This window comes from Thalassophryne amazonica, chromosome 16 (genome assembly GCF_902500255.1).
Source record: "Thalassophryne amazonica chromosome 16, fThaAma1.1, whole genome shotgun sequence".
NCBI lineage: Eukaryota > Metazoa > Chordata > Actinopteri > Batrachoidiformes > Batrachoididae > Thalassophryne > Thalassophryne amazonica.
Genome location: NC_047118.1, coordinates 38,584,412 through 38,610,302, shown reverse-complemented (window position 1 = coordinate 38,610,302; position 25,891 = coordinate 38,584,412). Strand labels below are relative to the sequence as shown.

Here is a 25,891-nt window from a genome sequence, read left to right as displayed (position 1 = left end):
TTTTTTTTTTAAAGGCTGTGATTAACCATGGTTTTTACAACATCTTAGCCTGGAACTGTACTTCCTGCATCTGGAAAAGATAAAATAATGGGAGAGACTACACAGACCTTAATTGAAATTTTAAGTGTTCATCTTTTCAATCAAGATAAAAAGGATTTTAATTACTTCAATATTGATTTGGTACACAAACATGGGCTAACTGGCTACATGTTATTGTATAGGGCAATCTAGAAACATTCACCACTTGTCATCACTGAAAATGCAAACATGGCATGAGAAGTGTCATGAGCTTGGACACAAAAATGCAGGACACAATTGCTAGACTCACCAAGGTGCGTAGTGTGAGAAAAAGTGTTTAATACAAAGCGAAGTGGAAGTCAGTACACAGGAAGGCAGGCAATAAACAACAGCGGTATCCAAATCATGAGACAAGAAGGTTCAAAAACATGGTGTGGCAAAAAAGCAAAACAAGAACTATGAGGAAGTTCTAGAACGACGACACAAAGGAACGACGAACTGGCAGAGACATGAGGAAAACAATGGGCTTAAATAGTGCAGGTAATGATGGAGGAAAATGAGGGACAAGTATGGGGGAACATTCAGGAATGGGGCGTGGAAAACAGATGAAAAAACACACCCAGATCCAAACCCCAGACACAAGACAAGAGCATACAGTGAACATGAACACAAATCTGAAACAAGCAATACAAAAACCAAACAGTCCCACATGACAGGGAAGTGTCTGGAAGCATGGATAGGAATGCTACCTCACTAAGTACCCTTCTCTGGGTTTGGGAGTTCATGCATGGATCATTTACATAGCTGCTAGGAACTTGAGTGTAGGCATTGCTACAGAATCAAGTAAAGCAGACCTGTGAGGAAGAGATGTTGCAAATTAAATTGTCACTGGGAGGCAATCATTTTATGTGGAGTGAAAAAATAAACCAAAAAAAAAAAAAAAACATGAAAAATTAAGCCCAGGTTGAAAAATGTTGGCATTTCCCTTTAATCTATCCTGGCCCTAAGATAACCTGAGCTTAACCTAAATAGGTTCTTGTGTATGCGTTCTTTTGTTGTTGTCGTTTTGGCTGCTCCTATTTTATTTGGGGTGACCACAGCAGATACAGCGAGATCCGTATTGGTATTTGGTTTTACACTGGATTCCCTCCCACGTACAGTTTTACCTGTGAAACTGTGTATATTGTGAAAAAGACATTTTTTCTAAAGGATACATGAACAGACAGGCCTTTAGGTGTGCGTTATATCTGAAAACAAACACAGCAAATTAAACTTCTGCAAGAATCAAACTCACAGTCGGTGTCTACAACAATCACTAGGGTCAGAAAGGGAGATTATAGTCCTCAGCTTTCAGATACTGGGGCTGCCCTTTAAAACCGCATTCAGTAGTTTTTGACTAATTGTAATATTAATTTAGAAAGTCTTTCCGTTGTACGACTCTGTAATGCTGTTCACTGTTTGTTTGTTTTTATTTTTTGCATACAGGGCATCTTCAGCTGTATCCACGGAGTACATATTGAGATGAAAAACAGCTCAGAGATGAACTCCCCATCAGCCACCATGAACAACACTCATTCCAACATTATGCGCCTCTTGCGCACCGCCAAGAACATGGCATCCCTTTCAGGGGCAAACGGCTCACCGCACAGTGCTATGGACTTCATTCGTCGTGAATCCTCTGTTTATGACATTTCTGAACACCGGCGGAGCCTTGCAGGCCATTCGGACTGCAAGCCGCCATACCTCTCAGAAGACATGTTCGGTGACTACATCAGCGAGGTGGAGAGGACGTTTGGAAACCTTCACCTAAAGGACAGTAATCTGTATCAGGATCACTACTTGCACCATCACACTGGTTCAACGTTAGGGCTCAATGGGCCTCCTCCCAACAGACCGCATAGTTTGGGCAGTGCCAGCTCTCTGGAAGGTGGCATGTTTGACTGCGACAGCCTGGGTGGAGGGGTGGCTCCCATTTTTACCACTCAGCCTTGCTCAGCACTGACCCACAGGAACATGAGTAAGTTTGACCTCCTGTCTGGACAAACTCCTCCCTCAGGCCAGGGCTTCAAGGGAGGTCTGCCTGACCTCTACGGGAAATTTTCCTTTAAAGGAGGTGCTTCAAGTTCCACCTATATCCCCGGGCATAGTTATTGTGGTGGGAGAGGAGATGACGATGGAAATATACGCTCAGATGTCTCTGACATTTCCACACACACAGTCACTTATGGTAATCTGGAGGGAAATGCCAAGAAACGTAAACAGTACCGCGATAGCTTGAAAAAGAGGCCGGCCTCTGCCAAGTCCAGACGGGAGCTGGACGAAATTGAACTGGGCTACAGGAGGAAACCTTACCACATCAGCCACCACCACTATCATGGCCACCGCTCTGCCTCTCCGCCACTTCTGCCATCTGAGCGTAAGAGAGGAGGCAGCGGAGGAGGAAATGATGCAAATTCATATCTCTTCAGAGAAAAGGAGAGCGTGAGGGATTTTTATTTGGACCAGTTTCGACCCAAAGAGGGTGTTCCTCAGTGGGAACATGTGGATCTTACAGAAGGCTCTGGGAACAGGGATGGAGTAATGGGTGTGGGGACCTGCACTGCCCTCGTCCCAGTGGATGACTTCCTTAAGAGCAAACCCAAAAAATCAGATTCAAAGGGTGCAGGAGGATCTGGCCTGGTAGGTGGAGAATGGGAGTGCCGGAACTGTCGGGCTAGTGGGGGAGCAGGAGGCAAACAGATGTCCCTGCATGGAGGAGGGGGTGGTGGTTATGGTGGTGGCATGAGCTGTGGGTCCTCAGGAGTCGGGGGAAACAGTCGGCCCAGTTCTGCAACTTGCATGCGCTGTGAAGGATGCAAAAAGACAGGAAATCTCTATGATATCAGCGAGGACAACAACCACCTCTTGGAACAAATGGGGGGTGGGCAGGGTGGGGGAGTAGGGGGGTTGGGCGCTGGCCCTCAGTCTCAATCTCAGGCCCAGCAGCGGAGAAAAGGTGGTGGATTTGGCAAACCACTAAGACGGCAGCATTCGTATGACACATTTGTTGACCTCCAGAGAGAAGATTCAGGTGGGATGACAAGTTTGATGGGGGATATAGGAGGAGGTGGAGGTATGAGTGGTGCAGGAATCACAGGGATGCTGCCTCCACCCAGGAGTGTTAGCTTAAAGGAAAAGGAGCGTTACTTGGAGGGCAGCAGCCCCTTCGCACACATATTTGAACGACACGGAGGTTCAGAGAGAGAACGGGAAAGAGACAGGGACCCGTTGTTTTATGGAGGTGAGACCCAGACGGGACCTGGCTCACCTTTTGGACTGTTCAGAGGGGGTGAGGGCCTCCACCACCACTCCATTGCAGAGAGAGACATGAGGGACAAAGATATGTCCTTGATGGAAGGAGGAGGTGGGGCTGCGTTCTCTTTATCCAAATCTCTTTACCCAGACCGGGTAAACCAAAACCCCTTTATTCCCACCTTCGGTGATGACCAGTGTCTGATGCATGGAGCCAAACAATATTACATGAAAAAGCAACAGCAGCAGCAACAAGTTGCCAAAAACAGCCGAAGTGACTTCAGGGGCCAGGTTGGTACGGCATCCTATGTGCCAGTGTCTGCCACATCCGGGGTGGTGTCCAACATGGCTCCGCGGTTCTCAAAAGAGCTTAGCCTCAGTGGGATGAACCACCATGGCTCCATGCTGGGGGTAGCTCCTCCACGTCCTTTCAATGGAAGCAATGGCCATGTGTATGAAAAACTCTCCAGCATTGAGTCTGACGTGTGAGGGAGGGGGGTGAAAAAGAATGGGCGGAAGAGCGAATAATGGTGAGGGTGAAGGAAAACACGAACAGAGGCATGTACTGTTAGGAGATCAGGGATGATTTTAAAGACACTGACCACACACTGAAACCCACCGAAAGGGCAACACGAGGTAAAAAATGAGTGAACCAGACTAATGATGAAAGACTAAAGGGTGAAATAAGTAGGGAGGGGAAAGAAAAGGACATATTGATTTTTGGAAAGAAGGAATAAAAGAAAATCTAGGTATAAATCAGGACACCTGAGGAGGTGGGGGATATTAAGCCTCCCTCAGAAACGGCCAAAGCTACTCTTCTTTAATGCCCGCAAACATTCAGTTAGCATTACCCTCAACCTCACGAGCGCACTCAATACAAGTCCATCATTTCATCCGCCTGTGAGGCAGAAGTCAGTGTGCTCGATTATTATCACACCTCAGTCGCCTCAGTCCTTAGTTGGATTATTGGACATGTGAGCCTGGCGAGATGTGATGGCTGTCTGAGAGTTCCTGCTGAGTGCTTATGAGGAGAGACTGTGAGCGTGGAGAGAGGAAAGAACTGCCCATCTGCCCCTGTGTCATGGGAGAAAGAAGACACTGTCACATTTATCAGAGCCTCGACACGGGGGATGACGAGTACTTCACTCCTTTGCTGTACGACAGCCTGGCCTGTCCATCACTCCATCCCGCACTCTTCCCACTTTTCTGTTCTCCCTCTCTCCTCTCCGTCTCCATTCCTCCTCCTCAACCCTAAGGCCAAAACAGCCGGTATCGTTTGCTGTTAGAACTACAATCATGAGTGATAAGATATTCTTATAGAAAAACAGGGTATAAGAACACCAATAACCAATAACAATAGCATTGTGAATAACAAATATGTGGTTGTTGACTATAATGCTCCTCTTCTTTTTTTTCCTTTTTTTTTTGTTATGTTGGTATAAAACTTTTGCTGCCATTTTTGTATCCGTAGTTGCATCATTTACGTGCCCCTGGTGGCACTTGGAAGTTCTTAGCTCCATCGAAAGTTCCAACACCTCTAAGATATCTTTTTGTTGACAAGTATTCAACATTTAATCAGCAAACATGCGCACAGGCAGGTCTGTCGGGCTGAACTTTATTACTGTGAACATCTTGTTTCATCAGCAGCAGCAGACAGTGAGAGGAAGGACATGCCTTAATGGTCTCCGCTGGACATTTCCTCCAGTTTAGATGTGTTGCTTGTGCAGGGGGTGGCATCATTTTAGGTGCCCTGTCCACCTTTATGAGCCACAACTCCAGTAAAAATCAACAGCAGACCTAAGTTGCTGTAGGTGTTGATTTAGATACAAGGTCAAAAATACACCATTAGAGATGCTTTATAACTTTGTAAAATCCTTTCACATATCAGGTATGGGCACTTCATAACTCAGCCGCATTTTAGACCACTTGTTTTATTCAAGTTACAAGATAACGGTCACCAGGCGCTTTACTGTGTTCTGCCTTGCAGCTCTCATGACTTTACGCAAGTCTGCAGGTGTTGTGGCGTTCTTTCTTTGGACATTGTATATGGTTAATATTTGCATATATGCAGATGATGTGGTGCAAAATGCGTAAGAAAAGTGTTGTTGCACTGGGATAGAGCTTCAGCTGAGGGGAGTGTCTGCATGAAAGAGGCAGTTTTAACTGCGACTGAGGCGGTGGTGAGCTGGCGGTCTTATAAATGCTTTCCAGTGTTTCATTTTTAGCTGGAGAGGCCTCATTTATTGCACAGGACCTTTACTCAGTTCAGGCTCTAAGTAGACATGCCTTATCGTCCCATAACCTCCTCCACGTCGAGCAGTCAAGTGATGACTCATCTTATTGCTGTACAGAATAACAAAACCTCTATTATTCATTTTAAAGGCTTGATCTTTGTTTAGCTATAGCTATAGCTCAGAAGTGAAAGGGCTGGTGGAGATTGCACGGGAGAGCTGGCCTGAGATCAGAGCTGCCGGAGAATGTGTACTTTGTCATTTTGGAGTTTGCTCTCATACCCTAATCTCGTGTGTGTGTGTGTGTGTGTGTGTGTGTGTGTGTGTGTGTGTGTGTGTGTGTGTGTGTGTGTGTGTGTGTGTGTGTGTGTGTGTGTGTGTGTGTGTGTGTGTGTGTGTGTGTGTGTGTGTGTGAGACTGATACCAGGAACTTTTTTTTCCCACTAACCTGCTGATAACTATTCATAAATTCAATGGCCTCTCCTCCTTTGTCACTTCTTACATACGGTGCATCTGAAAAGTATTCACAGCACTTCACTTTTCCACATTTTGTTTGTTACAGGCTTTTTAAAAAATGGAAGAAATTGTTCTTTTCCCCCTCAAAATTCATTTCACAGCACCCTGTAATGACAAAATGAAAAAAGTGGGTTTTTTATTTATTTTTGCAAATTTATTAAAAATAAAAACTAAGGAATCACATGCACATAAGTATTCTTTGTATATTTGTATATTGTATACTTTGTATACAATACTTTGTTGATGCACCTTTGGCAGCAATTACAGCCTCAAGTCTTCTTGAATATGATACCACAAGCTTGGTACAAATGTCTTTGGGTAATTTTGCTCCTTTCTCTTTGCAGCAACTCTCAGGCTCCGTCAGGTTGGATGGGGAGCGTTAGTGCACAGCCATTTTTAGATCTCTCCAGAGATCTTCAATCAGATTCAGGTCTGGCCTCTGGCTGGGCCACTCAAGGACATTCACAGAGTTGTCCTGAAACCACTCCTTTGATATCTTGGCTGTATGTTTAGGGTCATTGTCCTGCTGAAAGATGAACCATTGCCCCAGTCTGAGGTCAAGAGCGCTCTGGAGCAGGTTTTCATCCAGGATGTCTCTGTACATTGCTGCATTCATCTTTCCCTCAATCCTGACTACTGTAGTCTCCCAGTTCCTGCCACTGAAAAACACAGCATGATGCTGTGGTGATGTTTTTTTCACATTGTCATTATGGGGTATTGTGTGTAGACTTTTGAAGAAAAAAATTAATTTACTCCATTTTGGATTAAGGCTGTAACATAACAAAATGGGGAAAAAAAACGCTGTGAATACACCTTTAGAGACTGATCAAGCTCGCCTTAAGTCATAAGGAGTCATCCACCATCCCCATGACTCTACTTTAAAAAAAAAAGATCTCTGGAATTTTTATACACACACAGTCAGGTCAATCGATGTGAGCAAGACGGTATAAGAAGTCAAGAGGAGACAAGGAAATAGTGAGGAAGTAAAGAAGGAATTTGGAGTGTGCATTAACCGGTGTCAGCATTAGTATTTTAAATCTTTTTCTTGTAAATACTATATTTAAATCTCTTTTCACTTTGTACAGTAAACAGACAGACAGGATGTAACTTTAAATATGTTTTACAGCAATTTAAGAAATAAACAAAATGATGATAAAAATTCATAAAATGAACAAAAACCACATTAAAAAGACTACACAAATATAGTTGACACAAATATAATGAATCATAAGTGATTATAATTGAACCTTTTTTCTTTAACGCTCATGTTTTCTTAATCATGATAGATTACCAGTCAGTGTACTGATTTTGTTAGGAATTATGCTTTTTGTTTGTTTTTTCTTTCACTAAGGTGTTGGACATCGAGGATAATTTTCTGTAGGTGTAGACGTTTGGTGAATAAAAGGGAAAAGTTTAGTTTTAGGAGTCTAAGTTTCCCTGGAATTGTGTTAGATTCTCTTTTTACAGTAAGCTATTCTTCATGCTTTTTGCTATAAATTCAACTATCTACACATTTATGTAATACAATATTACATGTATACATAGATGATATTTGCATATAGAGGCAGTATATTGTGATCCTTCATTTCTAAGCAGCAGTCTTTAAAAACTTAAAAGATATTTGTGTGGGGGGGGGAGGGGTTGTTTCTTTTTTTTTTAAAGCCTATTTTTGTGATGGGCTCTACTCGTGTTTGCACACAAATTATTGAGCCATTATCCTGTTCCCTCACTATGTTTGGGATAAACATCACTGTGGTAAAGGACACGCACACACAAGCATATATATATATATATATATATATATATATATATATATATATATATACACACACACACACATGCAAATGTACGCTGGATGTTTTCCAGTGTCAGTGTTGTTAATATTGCTGAGGAATTCCGCACAATATTGTGGAAAACCAAGAATGAGTGTCGTTTCATCTTTCAAACAATCAATTTGAGGTTGAAATGCATTTGTGCAACCCCTTATTAAAAGGTGAATTGTTCCTTTGTTACGCCTCATATTACATGCGTTGTTGCTTCAGGGCAATCAAGACGATGTTACTGTATTATATACAGCATATTACACTGTGCTATTCGACGACCCAATACATTAAATGTTTTGCATTGTGATTTATTTTGTGCAGCTTTGCTGTGCAGACTTGAGTTTGTCTATAGGAGGAGGTTATTATGTTTTATTTCTTGTGTACATAAGCACTTTTGTCCCCTTGCAGTCAGAGATTGTGTCCCTGCTTCTTATGGTGTACAGCACTAATTCTAATAACTCTATAATCTCTTTTCCAGCCCTGAGAGGAGAAATGTGTCTTTCGTCTGTTTTTCTGCTCAGCTGCATTCATGTCTTGAGGGTTGATTGAAAAGTGAAAAATGTATCTTTGTCCATGTCAATTCTTGAAGGGTTTGATTTAAAAAACAAAACAAAAAAACAGGCATCAGGTGCATGCTCTTCATTTGCAATAAAAAGTATGACCAAGCACAAACTGTACATGTAACAATACACAGATATTGTAAACTGTAAGGATGTCTCGGTGTGGCGTAACGCTCCACAGAGCTGCACCTGACAGTGCGGCGACCACACCGACATCAGGCCTTTACTGTCGAACCTGCAGCTGAAGGGATGCAGAGTAAGCACACTCGTCAAAAGTCTTTATTTCCCTTCAGGCTAAATCGGTCCCGGCCTCCCTTCTCTGCGTACCAACATGCCACAATGCATTTGATCAAGTGGTTCGTGTAAGAGCAAAACACTGTGTCACATTTTTACAACACAACATGGCTGTGGCAAGTTAGCCAACCTGAAGGTCCTTGAGGTAGACAATGGAAGTGTCATTACCACCGTCAGTTTCAAGTTTGATTTTTTTTTTTTTTTTTTGAGGAAACCTCAGTATTTGTAACATTTATGGTGCATAAGACAGAATGCTAATAACATTATTTTGGAACTGTATGTCATTTGTATCATTTTAATCTCATCCGGAGGAGATAAATTCAACTGTGAACATTCTGGATTTGGTGTGAAGGTCAAAGTGATTTAGCAGTTTATTGTATCGCTCAATAATTCCAGTTCTCTGCTTGTAACATGTGAACTTACATTTTTTAAAAATGCAGCTTTTCTTATATGGCTGGTTTTTTGTTTTTGTCTGTTTGATTGCTTTTTGTCGATACTTTAACGATGGATTTCATTTCCTGAATGAGAAAATAAGATGGCATAAGGGGTTGCTACTAAATGTATTTCAGAAAGCGGAAACGGGAAACCTTGTGTTTTGGTGCAGGTTCTGTGAAAACACAGATCTTAGTGTGATTAAATTTACTGACAAAATGTATCATGTGAATAATATCAATTGTATACATATTATTCTTGGCCATTCTTTTCTCTTTTTGTGGCCCTTTTCTTTGAAAGAATACCAACATTTTTACACCATACAATCCGCAGAACTACACAAAAACAAATAAATGTACAGATTGTGTAAATACTGAATACTGGGGAAATAATTTAACTTCTTTTTTGTATGGAAATTAAGTAATCTCAGTAACAACATTGATCATGTCATGACAAATTTGCAAAAAAAAAGGAAAAAAGAAAAAACATCACCAAGGTACTTCGAATAAGGATAATACTGATATCTACAATTATAAGTGCTCAAATAAGGCTATTCTTTCTCTTTGTACATGATGAACAAAATGGAGTGTTGAGTATTAATAATAAAAACTAAGTTTCATTCATATGGCACTGAGTCTTATTACGCTTTACTGTGTGTTTACTCTGGGTGTGCCTATCTCGTATTTTGGATCAGTGTTAGTCTGGTATTAGTAAAAATTTCTGCGTTGGATATCTGAAATTTAAAAGTCTTATTGCACATCTGATGGCATCATGAAAAGTGAATTATAATATTAGTTTGTTATACTGTCACAAAATGCATCACATTTTTAGTGGCGGTATCCCGAAATGCGGGCTGACTCGGGGTGGCGGGGAGGAGGTTTTCTTGATCTGAGGGGGTTATGGTTAGGGTCAGGGGAAGGGGTAAGGTTAGAAATAATTTTTAAAAAAAAACACCCTCTAAGCTACATTCTCTGGTAAATCTATCTAGAAAAGGTTGTCTTCAAAAGGTGAGTAACCATGGAGGTGGCTGCTTTGTCACTGTAGGTAACACAGAAACATATTTTTGAAACAAAGTCATATAAGATGTAAGCTGTGATGGGGTCGTGCAACAAGCAAAAAGTCATTTTATGCGCAATCTCTCCAATCACAGCCACTGTAATTAATTAACGGGTTGTTGTAAGTGTCTTGGTGGCTTCCCTCACTTGTGCACTGTCCCTCATTTTTAGAGGATGTCTTGATCTAGTCACATTTCCAATACTGTGTCCTACTCTTTCCATTTCCCAGTGACTGATTAAACTGAATTGTAAGGGATATACAATGCCTGAATTAAAAGTCTAGGCTTTTTTGTCTGGAGATTTGTTGATGAAATACAATAACATACAATTATTGGGGTGCCTTAAACATAAGGCCCCATACACAAAAGCCCTGTAGCTATGTTCAGCTAACTTTAGTTGAAGTTGGCTTCCACTAAATTTATTTCTGTTAACTTTCAATTAGCTAACTTTTTTTTTTCTAAGAAAGTTAAAGCATCAAATCCTTGGTGGGGGAGTAGGAGGTTAAGCCAGAGTAAATGCATATATTAGATTCTTAAAATTATTCTCCAAGTGTGTTTTTATTTCTTAATATTTCTCTTTTTTTGTTTAATACTCTCTGTACTGTGACTAAACTGCATGTTGACAAGTAAACTATTGTTTGTTTGTGTGTATACATCTTGGTCATAATCTGATCTTGCCAAGCTCAACCTTTTTGTGAAGATCCATGTTTATGCTTCAACATAGTAAAATAACACCGGATGCCCTTCCAGATGCAACTCCACATTATATGGAGAGATGTGGCACTGGTGGGGTTTGAACCGGGAACCTTCCGCACTGAAACCAAGTGCACTAACCACTTGGTCACCACCCTTGCCCTGCCATTGGATGTAACCACTTCGAATTAAAGCTGACAATCTGCTGCACAAGCTCATATTAATCATTTGATTTCACCTTGAATATGTTGCGCTAGACTGCTTCTTCTAAGTGTGGTTACATATATTAGAGATGTTACCTAAGACACATCTTTATGCTTTCATACACAATGTGTTTCTCACATAGACACACACACAAGTGGGAAGCAGGCAGATTTCCTGGGATTGGAAAGCGCAGACAGAAATGAGGGGCCATATGGTGACGGTATGGTGGACTGGTTGGTTCCCAGTCTGTCCCCCCTCTATGGTCCACGCTGGCTCTGCACAAACCTTATCTGAAGTGCAGGCACTTTAAGCCTCCACCATCACTGTGCACCATGCAGCAGCGAAACACGGTTACAGACGAGAACTCATCAGGTAAAATATCATCTTCTGCTGCTACAGAGTGATCAGCTCTCATTTCACACCAATTTCACTTCACCTTTGAGACACAAACACCACTGTAATGAGATTGTGTGAGTGTGTCTCTCTCTTTTTAAAGAAACATATTTATCCAGGTGGGATCAGCATTGAAATTAAGGATGTCTTTCATTGGGGAGAGCCAGAGATGATGCATAATAATTACCTGAGGTCAGACAGGTTAGAAACTCAGGATGATTGGAAGCAAATGACAAATCCCCTCTGTGCTCATTCGTCCTCATCTCTCCAACATTGAAGGGAACATTTATCTTCTAAATGCTGCTCATTCAGAGTAATGAAACATTACTGTTGTAGTGGTCAGGCCCCTTGAGCAAATGCAGAAACGTATACGAAGAAGGGAGCATTCAGTGAAGAAGGATAAGAAAATCTTCGCAGACAAAATCTTGCCAGATTAGTGTGCCCTCAGTCACTGGTTCCCAACCTGCAGTCTGAGCCTTTTTTTTTAATGTAAGTATCAGGGGACCCAAGGACAAAGTACCCATGGGTGTGAAAACACAGTGCAATGGCAGATAGATGATCATCTTGTTTAGGATGGAATTTCCTGATTCTAAAATCTGATCTGGGGTCTCGTGCAAAGACTTGTGTGGATTTCTTACTAAAACATGACGTATGCCAAAACCCAGAAACAGTCTTAAGCACAAAAACATTCAGATGTATCAAAGTGGGCGTAGGCATGGATCCACGCACGTTCCGTTTGTACATCCTACTGAATGTGGAATTGAGTGTGGAACCAAACTCCTCCATGGTCACGCCCATTTAAATTAGGGAATAACCCTGTTGTATCTGATGATTTCCGGACGCTAATGCGTCGCCAGTAAAACTCAATTTGCGACCGTAAAATCCAGCATGAATGTCCGTAAATAATCAGATACAACAAGGTTATTCCCACTGTAATCCAATTCCATCGTTTATTTCTGTAAGTAATTTGGTTGGCTGATCTTACCGTAGCAACAGCGTCTTCATGTCAAACTGGAAATTCTGTGAGCAGAATCCACAGATTTCTCCATCTCGTCAGCTGCATTAAGTTAAATCCATGGTAAATCCATCAATCCAGTGCAATCTAGCTCAGTTTCTGTCACGTTCAGCTGACAGCGCCATGATTGACACCTGCACAGCAACGCAGTCAGGGCACAGAGTAATACGTCAAATGTGAAATGGTGGAATATTTTGCCACCCTCTACTCGATATTTATGGTCTGACATTTCACATGATTAACCAATCAGATTTGGGGAACAAATGTAATTGGATTAGAATATGCAATTTTATGTAAATAGGCCCTTGGAGCAGGGATTCCCCACGATGTCACAGAAAACAAATTATACTATAGATAACTAGAAATGATGTGGAGACACGCAGGGACAGTTTATTTGGTACGCTGTTAAACGGATTAATCATGAAACTGGAAAAATGTTTGTGGGAGGTACAGAGCATGTGTGTGTGTGTGGGGGGGGGGCCAACACGCAAAACAGTGCTCTCACACTGACGTTAAAAAGGTGAGGTGCACCTCTGCTGCAGTGTGACATTCACAATTTACACACAAATACGGAACACAGGAAACATGGTAAGAAGCTCTGCAGCTCTCACCATCCAGCAAAAATTTAAAAAGCCTTAATAATAATAATAAACATATTTGAATGCGCACATGGCCATGCAATGTGGCCGTGCTGGTTTACGTTCAGATAAATTACAGAAATACACTATTTACACAGCAAGCAGCTACTTAATTGCCCCTTGTGGGATTAATAAAGTTGTTTGATTGATAGAGCAGCTGCCATTGCACACCGTGCCAAACACCAGCCTGATGCACATTTGCGCATCACATACGATGTGAACATGTGTGCGGTCAATAGCGCCGATTACATGGAAACTGGCTCTGGCTGCAAATGGCACTTTAATATTGGAATGGGATGTATCTGGATGACTTTTGGATGATTGCGTTCCACACAGCTGGCATGGCTCAGCTCACCGTTGACTGGCATACTCCTGACTGATCGGCCAGCTCACGCTGAAATGGCCCAGGTTCCAGGAAGTGCAGCGTGGTCAGCACCTGTTCAACAACTTAATTCATTCAGGTTTTTACAAATTGTAACACTTTTTTAAGTTGGTTCAAACGTTCTCTTTTTTCAGTGCAGACAACCTCCTGGCTCCTTGCCGTATTGCGCTCTGGGACGGCCACAGTTCTGCACACAACTCCAGTAACAGTGGCCTCGGCAATCACAATCATTTTATGAGCCAATTATTGTCATTTGCAAGTATATCCTTGCATTCCCCGAACACATGCTCACATCAGATTGCAACATTTGCAATGTCCTCTAACAACACTAACACAGCAACTGTTCATGTCATTTTGCGCATCACTTTGAGCATGGTTTTATATCCATCCATATAATTGCAAACATGTGAATGTGTTAACTGCGCATCACTGTGTCTCTGATGTGCACATCACTCAGATGACTTCCTGTTTTCACACTATTAACGGTTCCCAGCACCTCTACATGTCCACAGTGGAACAAAAGCTATAGAAATGTGCATACGCCAGCCAGCATTTTTGCGTGACACACCACACATTTCCACAGTTATTTTACTTTTGATACATCTGAACGTTGGCGTGGAGACGGACGTATGCCACATTTTTGTGCATAAGCACGCTTTGTAAATGAGGCCCCTGGACTTTCAGCCAAATACAGTTCATTCAGTTGTTTAATTTTGTAGAAAAAAAGCAGATCACAGACATGACACAAAACTAAAGTCATTTCAAATGGCAACTTTCTGGCTTTAAGAAACACTATAAGAAATCAGGAAAAAAAAATTGTGGCAGTCAGTAACGGTTACTTTTGTAGACTAAGCAGAGGGAAAAAAATATGGACTCACTCAATTCTGAGGAAAAAATTATGGAATCATGAAAAACAAAAGAACGCTCCAACACATCACTAGTATTTTGTTGCACCACCTCTGGCTTTTATAACAGCTTGCAGTCTCTGAGGCATGGACTTAATGAGTGACAAACAATACTCTTCATCAATCTGGCTCCAACTTTCTCTGATTGCTGTTGCCAGAACAGCTTTGCAGGTTGGAGCCTTGTCATGGACCATTTTCTTCAACTTCCACCAAAGATTTTCAATTGGATTAAGATCTGGACTATTTGCAGGCCATGACATTGACTCTATGTGTCTTTTTGCAAGGAATGTTTTCACAGTTTTTGCTCTATGGCAAGATGCATTATCATCCTGAAAAATGATTTCATCATCCCCAAACATCCTTTCAATTGATGGGATAAGAAAAGTGTCCAAAATATCAACGTAAACTTGTGCATTTATTGATGATGTAATGACAGCCATCTCCCCAGTGCCTTTACCTGACATGCAGCCCCATATCATCAATGACTGTGGAAATTTACATGTTCTCTTCAGGCAGTCATCTTTATAAATCTCATTGGAACGGCACCAAACAAAAGTTCCAGCATCATCACCTTGCCCAATGCAGATTCGAGATTCATCACTGAATATGACTTTCATCCAGTCATCCACAGTCCACGACTGCTTTTCCTTAGCCCATTGTAACCTTGTTTTTTTCTCTTTAGGTGTTAATGATGGCTTTTGTTTAGCTTTTCTGTATGTAAATCCCATTTCCTTTAGGCGGTTTCTTACAATTCGGTCACAGATGTTGACTCCAGTTTCCTCCCATTCGTTCCTCATTTGTTTTGTTGTGCATTTTTGATTTTTGAGACATACTGCTTTAAGTTTTCTGTCTTGACGCTTTGATGTCTTCCTTGGTCTACCAGTATGTTTGCCTTTAACAATGTTGTTTGTATTTGGTCCAGAGTTTAGACACAGCTGACTGTGAACAACCAACATCTTTTGCAACATTGCGTGATGATTTACCCTCTTTTAAGAGTTTGATAATCCTCTCCTTTGTTTCAATTGACATCTCTCGTGTTGGAGCCATGATTCATGTCAGTCCACTTGGTGCAACAGCTCTCCAAGGTGTGATCACTCCTTTTTAGATGCAGACTAACAAGCAGATCTGATTTGATGCAGGTGTTAGTTTTGGGGATGAAAATTTACAGGGTGATTCCATAATTTATTCCTCAGAAATGAGTGAGTCCATATTTTTGTCCCTCTGCTTGGTCTAAAAAAGTGACCGTTATTGACTGCCACAATTTTTTTCTTGATTTCTTATAGTGTCTCTTAAAGCCAGAAAGTTGCCATTTGAAATGACTTTAGTTTTGTGTCATGTCTGTGATCTGCTTTTTTTCTACAAAATTAAACAACTGAATGAACATCCTCTGAGGCCGGTGATTCCATAATTTTTGCCAGGGGTTGTAATTGACCTTTGGCTGATCTTGCCATGGTAGACTGGTGTCTGTCTACATATGTGTGACGGGTTTGTAAAAGCCCTTGTCTTTGGCCCTAATGACCTTGACTTTTCCTAAAATTAACCCATTAAACTAGGGCTAGTTTAACGGGTAATAATTGGTAATAATTGGTAATAAAAGGTAATTGGTAATAATTGGTAATAACGGGTAATAATTGGTGAGCCGATCACTATTTCTATTCTGCAGATGGGATAGACCAGGGGTGCTCAAGTTCGGTCCTCGAGATCTACCTTCCTGACACTCTTAGTTGTCTCCCTGTTCCAACACACCTGAATCAAATGAAAGATGCATTAGCAGACTTTTAATGAGCCTTTCAGTGGATTCAGGTGTGTTGGAGCAGGGAGACAACTAAGAGTGTCAGGAAGGTAGATCTCGAGAACCAAACTTGGGCACCCCTGGGATAAACAGATTATCGGCTGGGTCAGTTTATCCCTACTTTAAACCCAAGTCATACTCAGCCACATTCCTATAACATCAGCAAAAACAAAACAAAACAAAAACCTGGGAGCACAAACTTCAAACCTATACAGTGTATTAGGAATGAAGTAGAAGCTGTTAAGGGTGTGGTGTTTTCTCCTGGAGGACATAGTCAAACTTTGCACAAGTTATAAAAATAAGGATTGAGGATATGGTTGAATCAGGACATAGTAAGAACTAAAAAAGGATGTAGCAATGATGCCACTGACGTATTAATGACATAATTAAACCTAACGGGCTCTCCAAGCAACAGTCTGTGAACTGCTTTCTGAATTAAATGTTCCAGTTGCTGTCCATGGTGCTGAAATGCAGCAAAAACAACAAAATAAATAAATACATAAATGTAAATTTACAGAAGCGCATTGCATTCACTGGATAAAAATCAAATCAGACACCTTATCTTGTAATTATGAGAAAAGATCTTGTAATTATGATATCGGGAAAGGTGCCATATTGACCACTGCTTTGCTCAGAACCACATACTGCAGATGCATGAATTTGTATCCATGAACCATCCCGTATTGGTTCAACTGCTCCTGCAGAAAGAGAGCGACATCCAGTATGTCAGACTGGGCTGTCCGCCTCAACAATCCCAATGACTTGACATGCATGCGCAGTGTTGACATACTAATCCAGATCCAGGAACTTCTGGATCTGTTCCTAAATGTTTCAAATCTGCAGTGATTAAACCATTACTTAAGAAACCTAATCTTGACCCTAGTGTATTGAAAAACTATCGGCCGATATCAAATCTATCATTTTGCTCTAAAATTCTGGAAAAAGTGGTGTCACGGCAGCTTGTAGACTATCTTACTGAGAATAATCTCTTTGAGCCGCTGCAGTCTGCTTTTAGAAAACATCATTCCACAGAGACGGCTCTCACTAAAGTGGTGAATGATCTTCTGCTTACAATGGATTCAGACACCACTACGTTCTGTTGCTGTTAGATCTCAGTGCTGCATTTGATACAGTGGATCATCATATTCTACTTGATAGGTTGGAAAATCATTTTGGGATTACTGTGAGTGCCCTTGCATGGCTGACGTCATACTTGACCAGTCGTTCTCACTGTGTTTTGTACAGTAACACTACCTCTAACCTTAGTGACATGAAATTTGGGGTTCCTCAGGGGTCTGTCTTAGGCCCCCTGCTTTTCTCCCTTTATAGCACCGCTTGGGCACATATTGCGGTGTTTTGGGATTACCTTTCACTGCTATGCAGATGATACTCAGTTATATATGCCGATAACTGCTGGTAATCTCGTTCACATAAAATCCTTAGAAGATTGCCTTGCAGCAGTGAGAAGTTGGATGTCTAGAAACTTCCTACTTTTAAACACTGAAAAGACTGAAATGATGGTTCTTGGTCCAGTGAGACATCAGCATCAGTTTGACCAGTTAACACTCAGCCTAGGCTCGTGTGTCATACATCACACTGACAAAGTGAGGAACCTTGGGGTAATTTTTGATCCTTCGTTGTCCTTTGGTCTCCATATTAGAATATACTTGTTATATGGCTGGGGGGGCCTGGCTGCCGGTTTGTTTCTGTCTTTTGGTTTTCCTCCCAGGTGGCGTGCGTTTGGGACTGAGTGGCTGTGTTGCTGAGGCTGTCAGGACCTCACCCTGATCACCTGCGACTCGTCAGGACTCACAGCTGTGGTGCATCTGGATGGATTGGAACATGTTGGCATTTAAGACTGGAGTGCACAGTGTGTGTTTGCCAGAGACTCGACCTTGTGACCAGACGGGTGAGATCGTCGTCTCGGGAGCCATCTCATCAACAGCGGATGCTGAGAACGTCCAGGTTTGATGCACAGTCTGTGAAAGAGGAGGGGGTGAGGTTTCACGCTCGTCAGCACACTTCCTGAGGTACGTTAGATTTTGTGACTAACATTTATACAGTCAGTAAATGTGGTGTCCCTCACACCTTATTATATTGAGCTGTACGTTAGTCATGTATCAGCTTTCACTGCAGTGGAGTTTTGGGAACTGATTGTTCCATGCCTGCAGGTTGGGAAGCTGATCAGTAATCAAGCCAGGAAGTGTTTGCTGTTTGTACACCTTTAAGTGTTCTGTGTGTAGAGTGTGGACTCACATAATGGTTCCTTCTTTCACAGACTCGGTTGTTGCGGCCACCTGGGGGGTGTCGGCGGGGTCCTTGGGTCCGAAACAGCTTCTGGCTCCGGACCGTTAGCGCTGCTGGGAGCGCACCACGCCAGGCCGCACCTTTTGTTATTATATTATCACTGTTATGTATTAAACTCAGTTAGCCTTTGTACCGTGCTTTGCTTATTTCATACTGGGTCCTTCAAACGCTGGTCGGTTCTCTGAGCTGCGTCCGACACATAACAATACTGCTTTCTTCCACCTGCAAAATATAGCTAAGATTCGTCCATCCTGTCTATGGCTGATGCTGAGACCCTGATCCATGCGTTCATTTCTTCTAGATTGGACTACTGCAATGTTCTATTTTCTGGTTTACCGCAGTCTAGCATTAGAGGTCTCCAGTTGGTTCAGAATGCTGCAGCTAGACTTTTGAGACGAAGCAGAAAGTTTGACCACATTACACCCATTTTGGCGTCTCTTCACTGGCTTCCTGTCCCAGTGAGATCAGATTTTAAGGTTTGCTACTAACCTATAAAATTATTCATGGACTGGCACCTCCCTACCTAGCTGACCTAATTAAACCTTACGTATCGGCCCGGGCTTTACGTTCTCAGGGTGCAGGACTACTTTGTGTCCCTAGGGTGAATAAGAAGTCTGCGGCTCACAGAGCTTTCTCTTATCGTGCCCCTGTTCTGTGGAATGATCTCCCTGCATCAATAAAACAATCAGATTCTGTGGAAACTTTCAAGTCCAGACATAAGACACACTTATTTTCCCTTTCATATGGCTAGCATACTGGTACAGTTTTGTTTTATGCTTTTTACTCTTTTAATTCATGTTATTAATAATTGGAGCGGGCCGCGGCCTCAACTTCACCTAAATCCTGGGTCTTTTAGTGAAGCTTAGGGCTAGTGGCCGGCGATCACCTTAGTATTTCTTCTGTTTTTCTTGTTGATTAATGCTGGCAAATTATACAGTATTTTTTGTCTTTCTGATGCCTGATTCTGTTTTTTCTCTGTTTAAGGTGCAGCTCCATCCAGAGATGGGAGTTGTGTTTGTGTTGGCGATCCTCCTGTCCTGTGCACCAACAGCAATTCTTGCATATTTGTCCGTGAATTGTTCTGTGAATTATTTCTGTAATTTGTGTCTGTATCATGGCCCAAGCAGAGGGTCGCCCCTTTGAGTCTGGTCTGCTTGAGGTTTCTTCCTCAGAGGGAGTTCTTCCTTACCACTGTTGCTCTGGGGGTTGGTAAGGTTAGACCTTACCTGTGTGAAGCGCCTTGAGGCAACTCTGTTGTGATTTGGGGCTATATAAAGGAAATAAATAAATACCTGATATTAATACCATCCTCCATTTTTAAGAAACATCAGTATTTCCCAGTGTCTCAAACCGAGAAGGTAGTAATAGCAGATTAACTATGACAGTGCCATCATTGCCCACTGATTAGCAAGGATTTACATGTGACAAGACCTTTTTCTTTTCTTCATCTTATCTCATAATTGGGTGATTCTTTAACTACAGGCACTATTGGCCTTGTAAATGTAATTTCCACCACACCATTGCCTTACAATATAAAGCGCCTTGGGGCAACTGTTTGTTGTGATTTGGCGCTATATACATGTGCTCTGATGTCACTGTTTATCTCCATAGAAACTACCCAAACAATCTTCCATACAAACTGTTTAAAGGGACATTACAGTGTTGTGGTGGAAATTACGGCAATAGTGTGGGACAACTACATTTTGTTTAAAAAAATCACAACAGTTGTATGACATTGAATACCCCAATTATGTTTTCATTATTTTACTGATATTTTATTCAGAGATATTTTAAAACATTAGAAAAAACTTTTTTAACCGTTCATTTTTATCATTGAAGATCAAAAGTCTGGGTGTGGGACAAGCACAAAACGGCAATATTTGCATATAATGATGCTGAAAAAAGGTGAAAAAGTCATCACAGACTACTAGAACAAATTTCTTAAAACACTTTCATTGTAAAGATAACTATAAAAGTGTGAAATTTCCCCTTTTTTCTGTTTTTCATACAATATGATCAAAGGAGATAATAAGTGCCCGTAGTCTAAGAATCACCCAATTATGAGATCATTATCTCATAATTACGAGATTTTTTCTCATCACGAGATGATCTCGTAATTACTAGAATCTTTCTCATAATTCCGAGATAAGGTGTCTATTTTTTTAATCCAATGAATGCAATGCGCTTTTGTACAAATTTAATTAAAAAAACAAGAGCATTCCAAGATTTCTGACATCCACCAATCCAGATCCGCATCACCTCCAAAATTCAGTGGAGTCTTCCATGCCCTAATATCTATCTGTGGTGCAAATTTCGTGGGAATCCATGAAGTAGTTTTGACATAATCCTTTAAAGCCTATATAAAGTGAATTCTTGATCTGGAATCCAGATCTGGATCACCTCCAAAATTTAGTGGAGTCTTCCATTCCCCAAAATCTCTCTGTGGTGCAAATTTAGTGAGAGTGCATGAAGTATTTTTTTTATGTAATCCTTCAAAGCCTATATAAAGTGAAATCTTCATCCAGAATCCAGATCCTGATCTGGATCACCTCCAAAACATAAGTTTTCCATGGCCTAATATGTATCTGTGGTGAAAATTTCGTCAAAATCCGTACAGTAGCTTTGACGTAATCCTTCTGACAGACAAACAAACAAATAAATAAACGCTGATGATTTTCTTACCTCCTTGGTGGACGGAAAAATAATTCTTCCCACCTCCGTTTGTAAAGGTGATTGCTTCAAAGCATGCGCTGCACATACACAGAGAAATGGGCACATCTGGCAGGACAGATGTTTTTTTGACTCTAGTTTATTGTTGAAACTACATGTGATCACAAGAAAACTTGCAGAATGAAAGAAAAAGCGCAGTGTGCGGTGCAGTATTGGTGAGGACAGGAGGGACACAGTGAGAATGTTTTATGTGATTGTTTGCAGCAACAAAGTTGTACAAATGAACTGCACGCAGTACTCACATGATCACGCATGCATGGCAAGGACATAAGCAGGACTTGAAAACAGCACATTGTTCCATTTATACCATGTCCCCACTTCATTCATCAAACTTTTCAGGCCACAGTGGAGTCTTCATGGTCTTCGTATGAGTGTGACGGGGTGCTAAAAGGCGTTCCTGTAGCCACCATCATCCACATGCATACATTTGGCAGAAACTGGTGAAAGAACCTGGAAGGAATGGGCCAACAGACAGAGAGACATGATCTTGACCTTGACCCCAGTGACTGACCTTTGGAAAGTTCGACCTTGGAGTAAGTAAACAAACAAATAGTATACTATGTTTGGGTTTACAGAAACCTCAACTCTGCTCCTAGAGACCACCTGCCCTGCAGGTGTTTCATGTCTACTTGCTGCAACAACAGTTTACTTTTGCTGTTACTGATATAAGTCATCTAACTTTTCTCTTTAAGTAGTCCTGCCTGTCTTAATTTTATGTAATGTCATATTTCATGTTAAAGGATGCCATCATGGCCCAAAATAGGAGGTTCACTACTCCTCACTTGTATTTTCCAGAATCCAAAATATCAGAGTTGTATATGCAGTAATTTTTTATGCTGTTACAGAAATTTTGTGGACCCACTGACTGACTGACTGACTACTGACTGACTCCATTAATCCTCTGCTTGCCTCACTAATCACAGGAAATATACTATGATTTTTGCTGCCCCGCTGCACAAAATAGCCACAATGTATCTGCAGGAAGTTGATGGGGTTATTGATCAATACCAATGACTCAGCAGTTTCTTTGCCAGGTACTGAGATCTCAGTATTTCAGCACTCCCTCCTCATATTCCCAGCAGTTAGACATCATGATACATAACCTCTTCAATCCATGTGGCTGTGCTATCTCTGCTCCCACAGGATACATTTATAAGTTCCAAGAGTAAAATTCTGCTCATGTAAATTGACATGAACTTGTTAGTCTTTGTGTAACACTATGGTCACTGGTTCAGGTCAGAAAGGGAGAAACTATAACTTACAAAAATCATAAGATGTTTAAGCTGCTTTGGATAGTCAAAGAAGAGAAAATGTATTTGTCTTCAGCTCATCAAAACAGTTAATTTGCTAAAGATATTAAACTAGACCTAACAGCTTCACAATTAATGTGCTCACAACCTGAGCTTTAGCTCAAGGTGGCTGTAATGCATTTGCATTCTTTGAGTAGTTGTCTCTTGTAACTGTGAAAAATAGCTATAACTGAAGTATAAAACCAGCAGCAGGTCCAGACCTGCACAGCTTCAACACTGCTCCAGTTCTGAAAAATGTTGCCCCAGTTGTTTTGACAAAATATTTTTGACTTTTTACAGTTACTTTATTAGCAGCTGCTGACAAGTTGTCCACAGCTGCTAATTGTAACTAACATCTAGTAATCTAAATAGGTTATTTTCAAGATTGAATACTCAGAAAAGTGCCTATTAGTTATTAGTTACTTTGCTGATTACTCAATCTTAAGAGTAACCAAGTTAGATTGCTAGTTACCTTATCAGTTACATTACTTATTAGTTACAAGTTGTCGGCAGCTGCTGAATGTAACTAACAAAGTAACTAATAATATAACTTGGTTATTTTCAAGACTGAATACTCAGAAGAGTAACTATTAGTTACTTTGCTGATTACTCAATCTTAAGAGTTAGTTACATTACTTATTAGTTTCAAGTTGTCAGCAGCTGCTGAATGTAACTAACAAAGTAACTAATAATATAACAGGTTTTTTTTCAAGACTGAGTACTCAGAAAAGTAACTATTAGTTACTTTGCTGATTAGCTACTTTGCTGATTACTCAGTCTCAAGAATAACCAAGTTAGATTACTAGTTACCTTTTTAGTTACATTATTTGTTACTTACAAGTTGTCGGCAGCTACTAATGAAGTAACTGTATAAAGTAACTAATAAAGTATTTTTTCAATGTAACTGTGGCAACACTGGTTCTGAATGAGGGAGGTGCTAGAGAAGGAGCCCTGACATCAGGGGTCATAGATTTGACCCACCAATTGGATGGTTAAATTCAGTTGGGGAAGGCAAAATAACAGAACTTGTCTTATGTTTCCTTCTCTTTACAGTTGCTTTAATTTCCTTGAATAGGAATTTTATCCCAAAATTGGTTCCAGCATGCAGCTGAGCACCTGGCAGTTGATGCATGAGTGGTTGTGTGAATTGGTAAATGTAAGGCATCACATGAAGCCCTTTGAGCTCCTTTTCTCCAATGGAAAAGTGGGCAAGAAATGCAGTCTTCCAGTGCATTCTGCCCAGTGGGTACTGATTAAAGTGATTTTGTGTACTGTCACGTCAGTTGTATGAAGCAGTGAAAACCCGCAATAAGGGTGCTTCATCAAGTTATGTTTTGGTTGACAGAAAGTATTTTTTGATGGCAGCAAAAAGCTTTAAAGAGCTTCTGTTCTGTAATGCCTTTGTTACTGTGATGATGAGGTGCATTTTCCTCACGTCATATGTATAGAAATCTGTTGTGTGGGCCGCTGAAGAGGTACTGCTGGCCCACCACCACTAGAGGGCGCCCTGCCTGGAGTGCGGGCTCCAGGCACCGGAGGGCGCTGCCGCCTTACGGAGGTATATCAGCAGGACGGCATCTCCACCTCATTTGCCGAGATATCGCCTTACCAAAGAGGTAACCATTTCAGCCTGCACATACGTGTGTCTTTACTTGTATTCTTGTTTGATTGTCTATAGGACAGCTGACTACTAGACAACATTCGGATAAGTACTCACCTTCCTACATTGTTGTTGACGAGAGGTGGAGGTGGACTCTCCACCCTCCGTGTTACTGGGTGCAGCCGCATCCACACCTGACTGTTTCTGTTTCTTGCCAGCAGTACCGGATCCGACGAGCGGAGGCAGTGGCCACCTGGGAATTCGGGACTTGGCGGCTCCAGTATTCCCGGGGTTCGGTGGCAGAGGAAATCGGGTTGGTTCCGGTTCGACTTGGACAGACGTCTCCTATCGTCGAGCCTGCCCACACGACACCGTTGTAATTGGACTCCATTTCGATATTGTAACCGGTTGTATTTGTTGTGCCTGTTTCACAACAGTAAAAGCAGTGTTATTCGACTCCTCCATTGTCCGTTCATTTGCGCCCCCTGTTGTGGGTCCGTGTTCCTACACTTTCACAACAGGATATCTCGGCCAGCGTCATGGATCCCGAGGGGCATCAACCGGCTGTTGAACGGCCAATGGAAGAACAGGACGCGCAGGCGTCCGCGGGAGGGGTAATCGGTGAGTTGCAGCGGATCCTCACCGCTTTCACGACTCGGTTGGATTTCATGACCGAGCAGAACGTCCTCCTGAACCGCAGGGTGGAGGCTCTCGCTGCGCAGGTGGAAGCGCGCCCCCCGGGCGCCGCTGCGGCTCTCCCTCCCGTAGATCCTGTGCATAACGTTGACGTTCCACTGGTTGTTCAACGACCTCTCCCTCCTTCCCCGGAAGCATACATAAGCCCTCCAGAGCCGTACGGAGGCTGTGTGGAGACGTGCGCGGATTTTCTGATGCAGTGTTCGCTCGTCTTCGCACAGCGTCCCGTTATGTACGCGACCGATGCTAGTAAAGTAGCTTATGTCATAAACCTGCTTCGCAGTGAGGCACGCGCTTGGGCTACAGCGCTCTGGGAGCAGAATTCACGGCTCCTTCTGACATACGATGGGTTTGTGAGGGGGCTCAGAACCGTGTTCGATCACCCTAATAGAGGAGAAACCGCTTCAACCGTGCTACTGTCAATGAGACAGGGGCGCCGGAGCGCAGCTGTTTATGCAGTCGACTTCCGCATCGCGGCTGCGAGATCCGGCTGGAATAACGCTGCCCTCCGCGCCGCCTTTGTAAACGGACTGTCTTTGGTTCTCAAGGAGCACCTGGTGGCTAAGGACGAACCGCGGGATTTAGACGGGCTTATCGATCTTGTCATACGGTTGGACAACCGGTTAGAAGAACGTCGGCGGGAACGAGACGAAGGGCGTGGCCGGGCATGCGCCGTCCCTCTCCCTTCCGGTTCCGACCGCGCTCCGCCTTCCCCACGCTCCACGGCCCCTGCGCTCCGTGGGGCCACAGCTCCCCCTACTGACGAAGCTATGGACACGAGTAGGGCAACATTTAGGGCACCAGCTGCACAGAGGAGACGGGCCCATGGAGCTTGTTTTGTTTGTGGTGCACTAGAGCACCATGTGAGAGACTGCCCCGAGCGGTTACAACACCAACGCCCGCCCCTAGAGACTGGGCTAGGGGTGGGCCGAGACATTCACGTGGGACACACCCACATTGCTACACGACTCCCAGTCACGATCCTGTATGAGGATTTAACCCTGAAGGCCCCAGCACTGGTGGACACG

General features: G+C 42.3%; 1 protein-coding gene and 1 long non-coding RNA gene across 2 annotated transcripts in view; one reads left to right on the top strand and one right to left on the bottom strand.

Annotated features, from left to right (window-relative positions):
* LOC117528025 (glutamate receptor ionotropic, NMDA 2B-like) overlaps positions 1-5,888 on the top strand; it is a 378,003-nt gene extending 372,115 nt beyond the window's left edge. Inside the window, exon 16 of the mRNA XM_034190545.1 lies at positions 1,504-5,888. Within this exon, the coding sequence (XP_034046436.1) occupies positions 1,504-3,798 (2,295 nt within the window). The 3' untranslated portion in view covers positions 3,799-5,888. The remainder of the gene's footprint in view (positions 1-1,503) is intronic.
* A 2,862-nt stretch (positions 5,889-8,750) lies between these two features.
* On the bottom strand, positions 8,751-21,497 carry LOC117528008. Its single transcript, XR_004565653.1, has 4 exons — positions 21,487-21,497; positions 21,337-21,350; positions 15,113-15,125; positions 8,751-9,136 (listed from the first exon to the last, which is right to left on the bottom strand). It is a non-coding gene; the product is annotated as an uncharacterized LOC117528008 (long non-coding RNA).
* Positions 21,498-25,891: the final 4,394 nt, after the last annotated feature.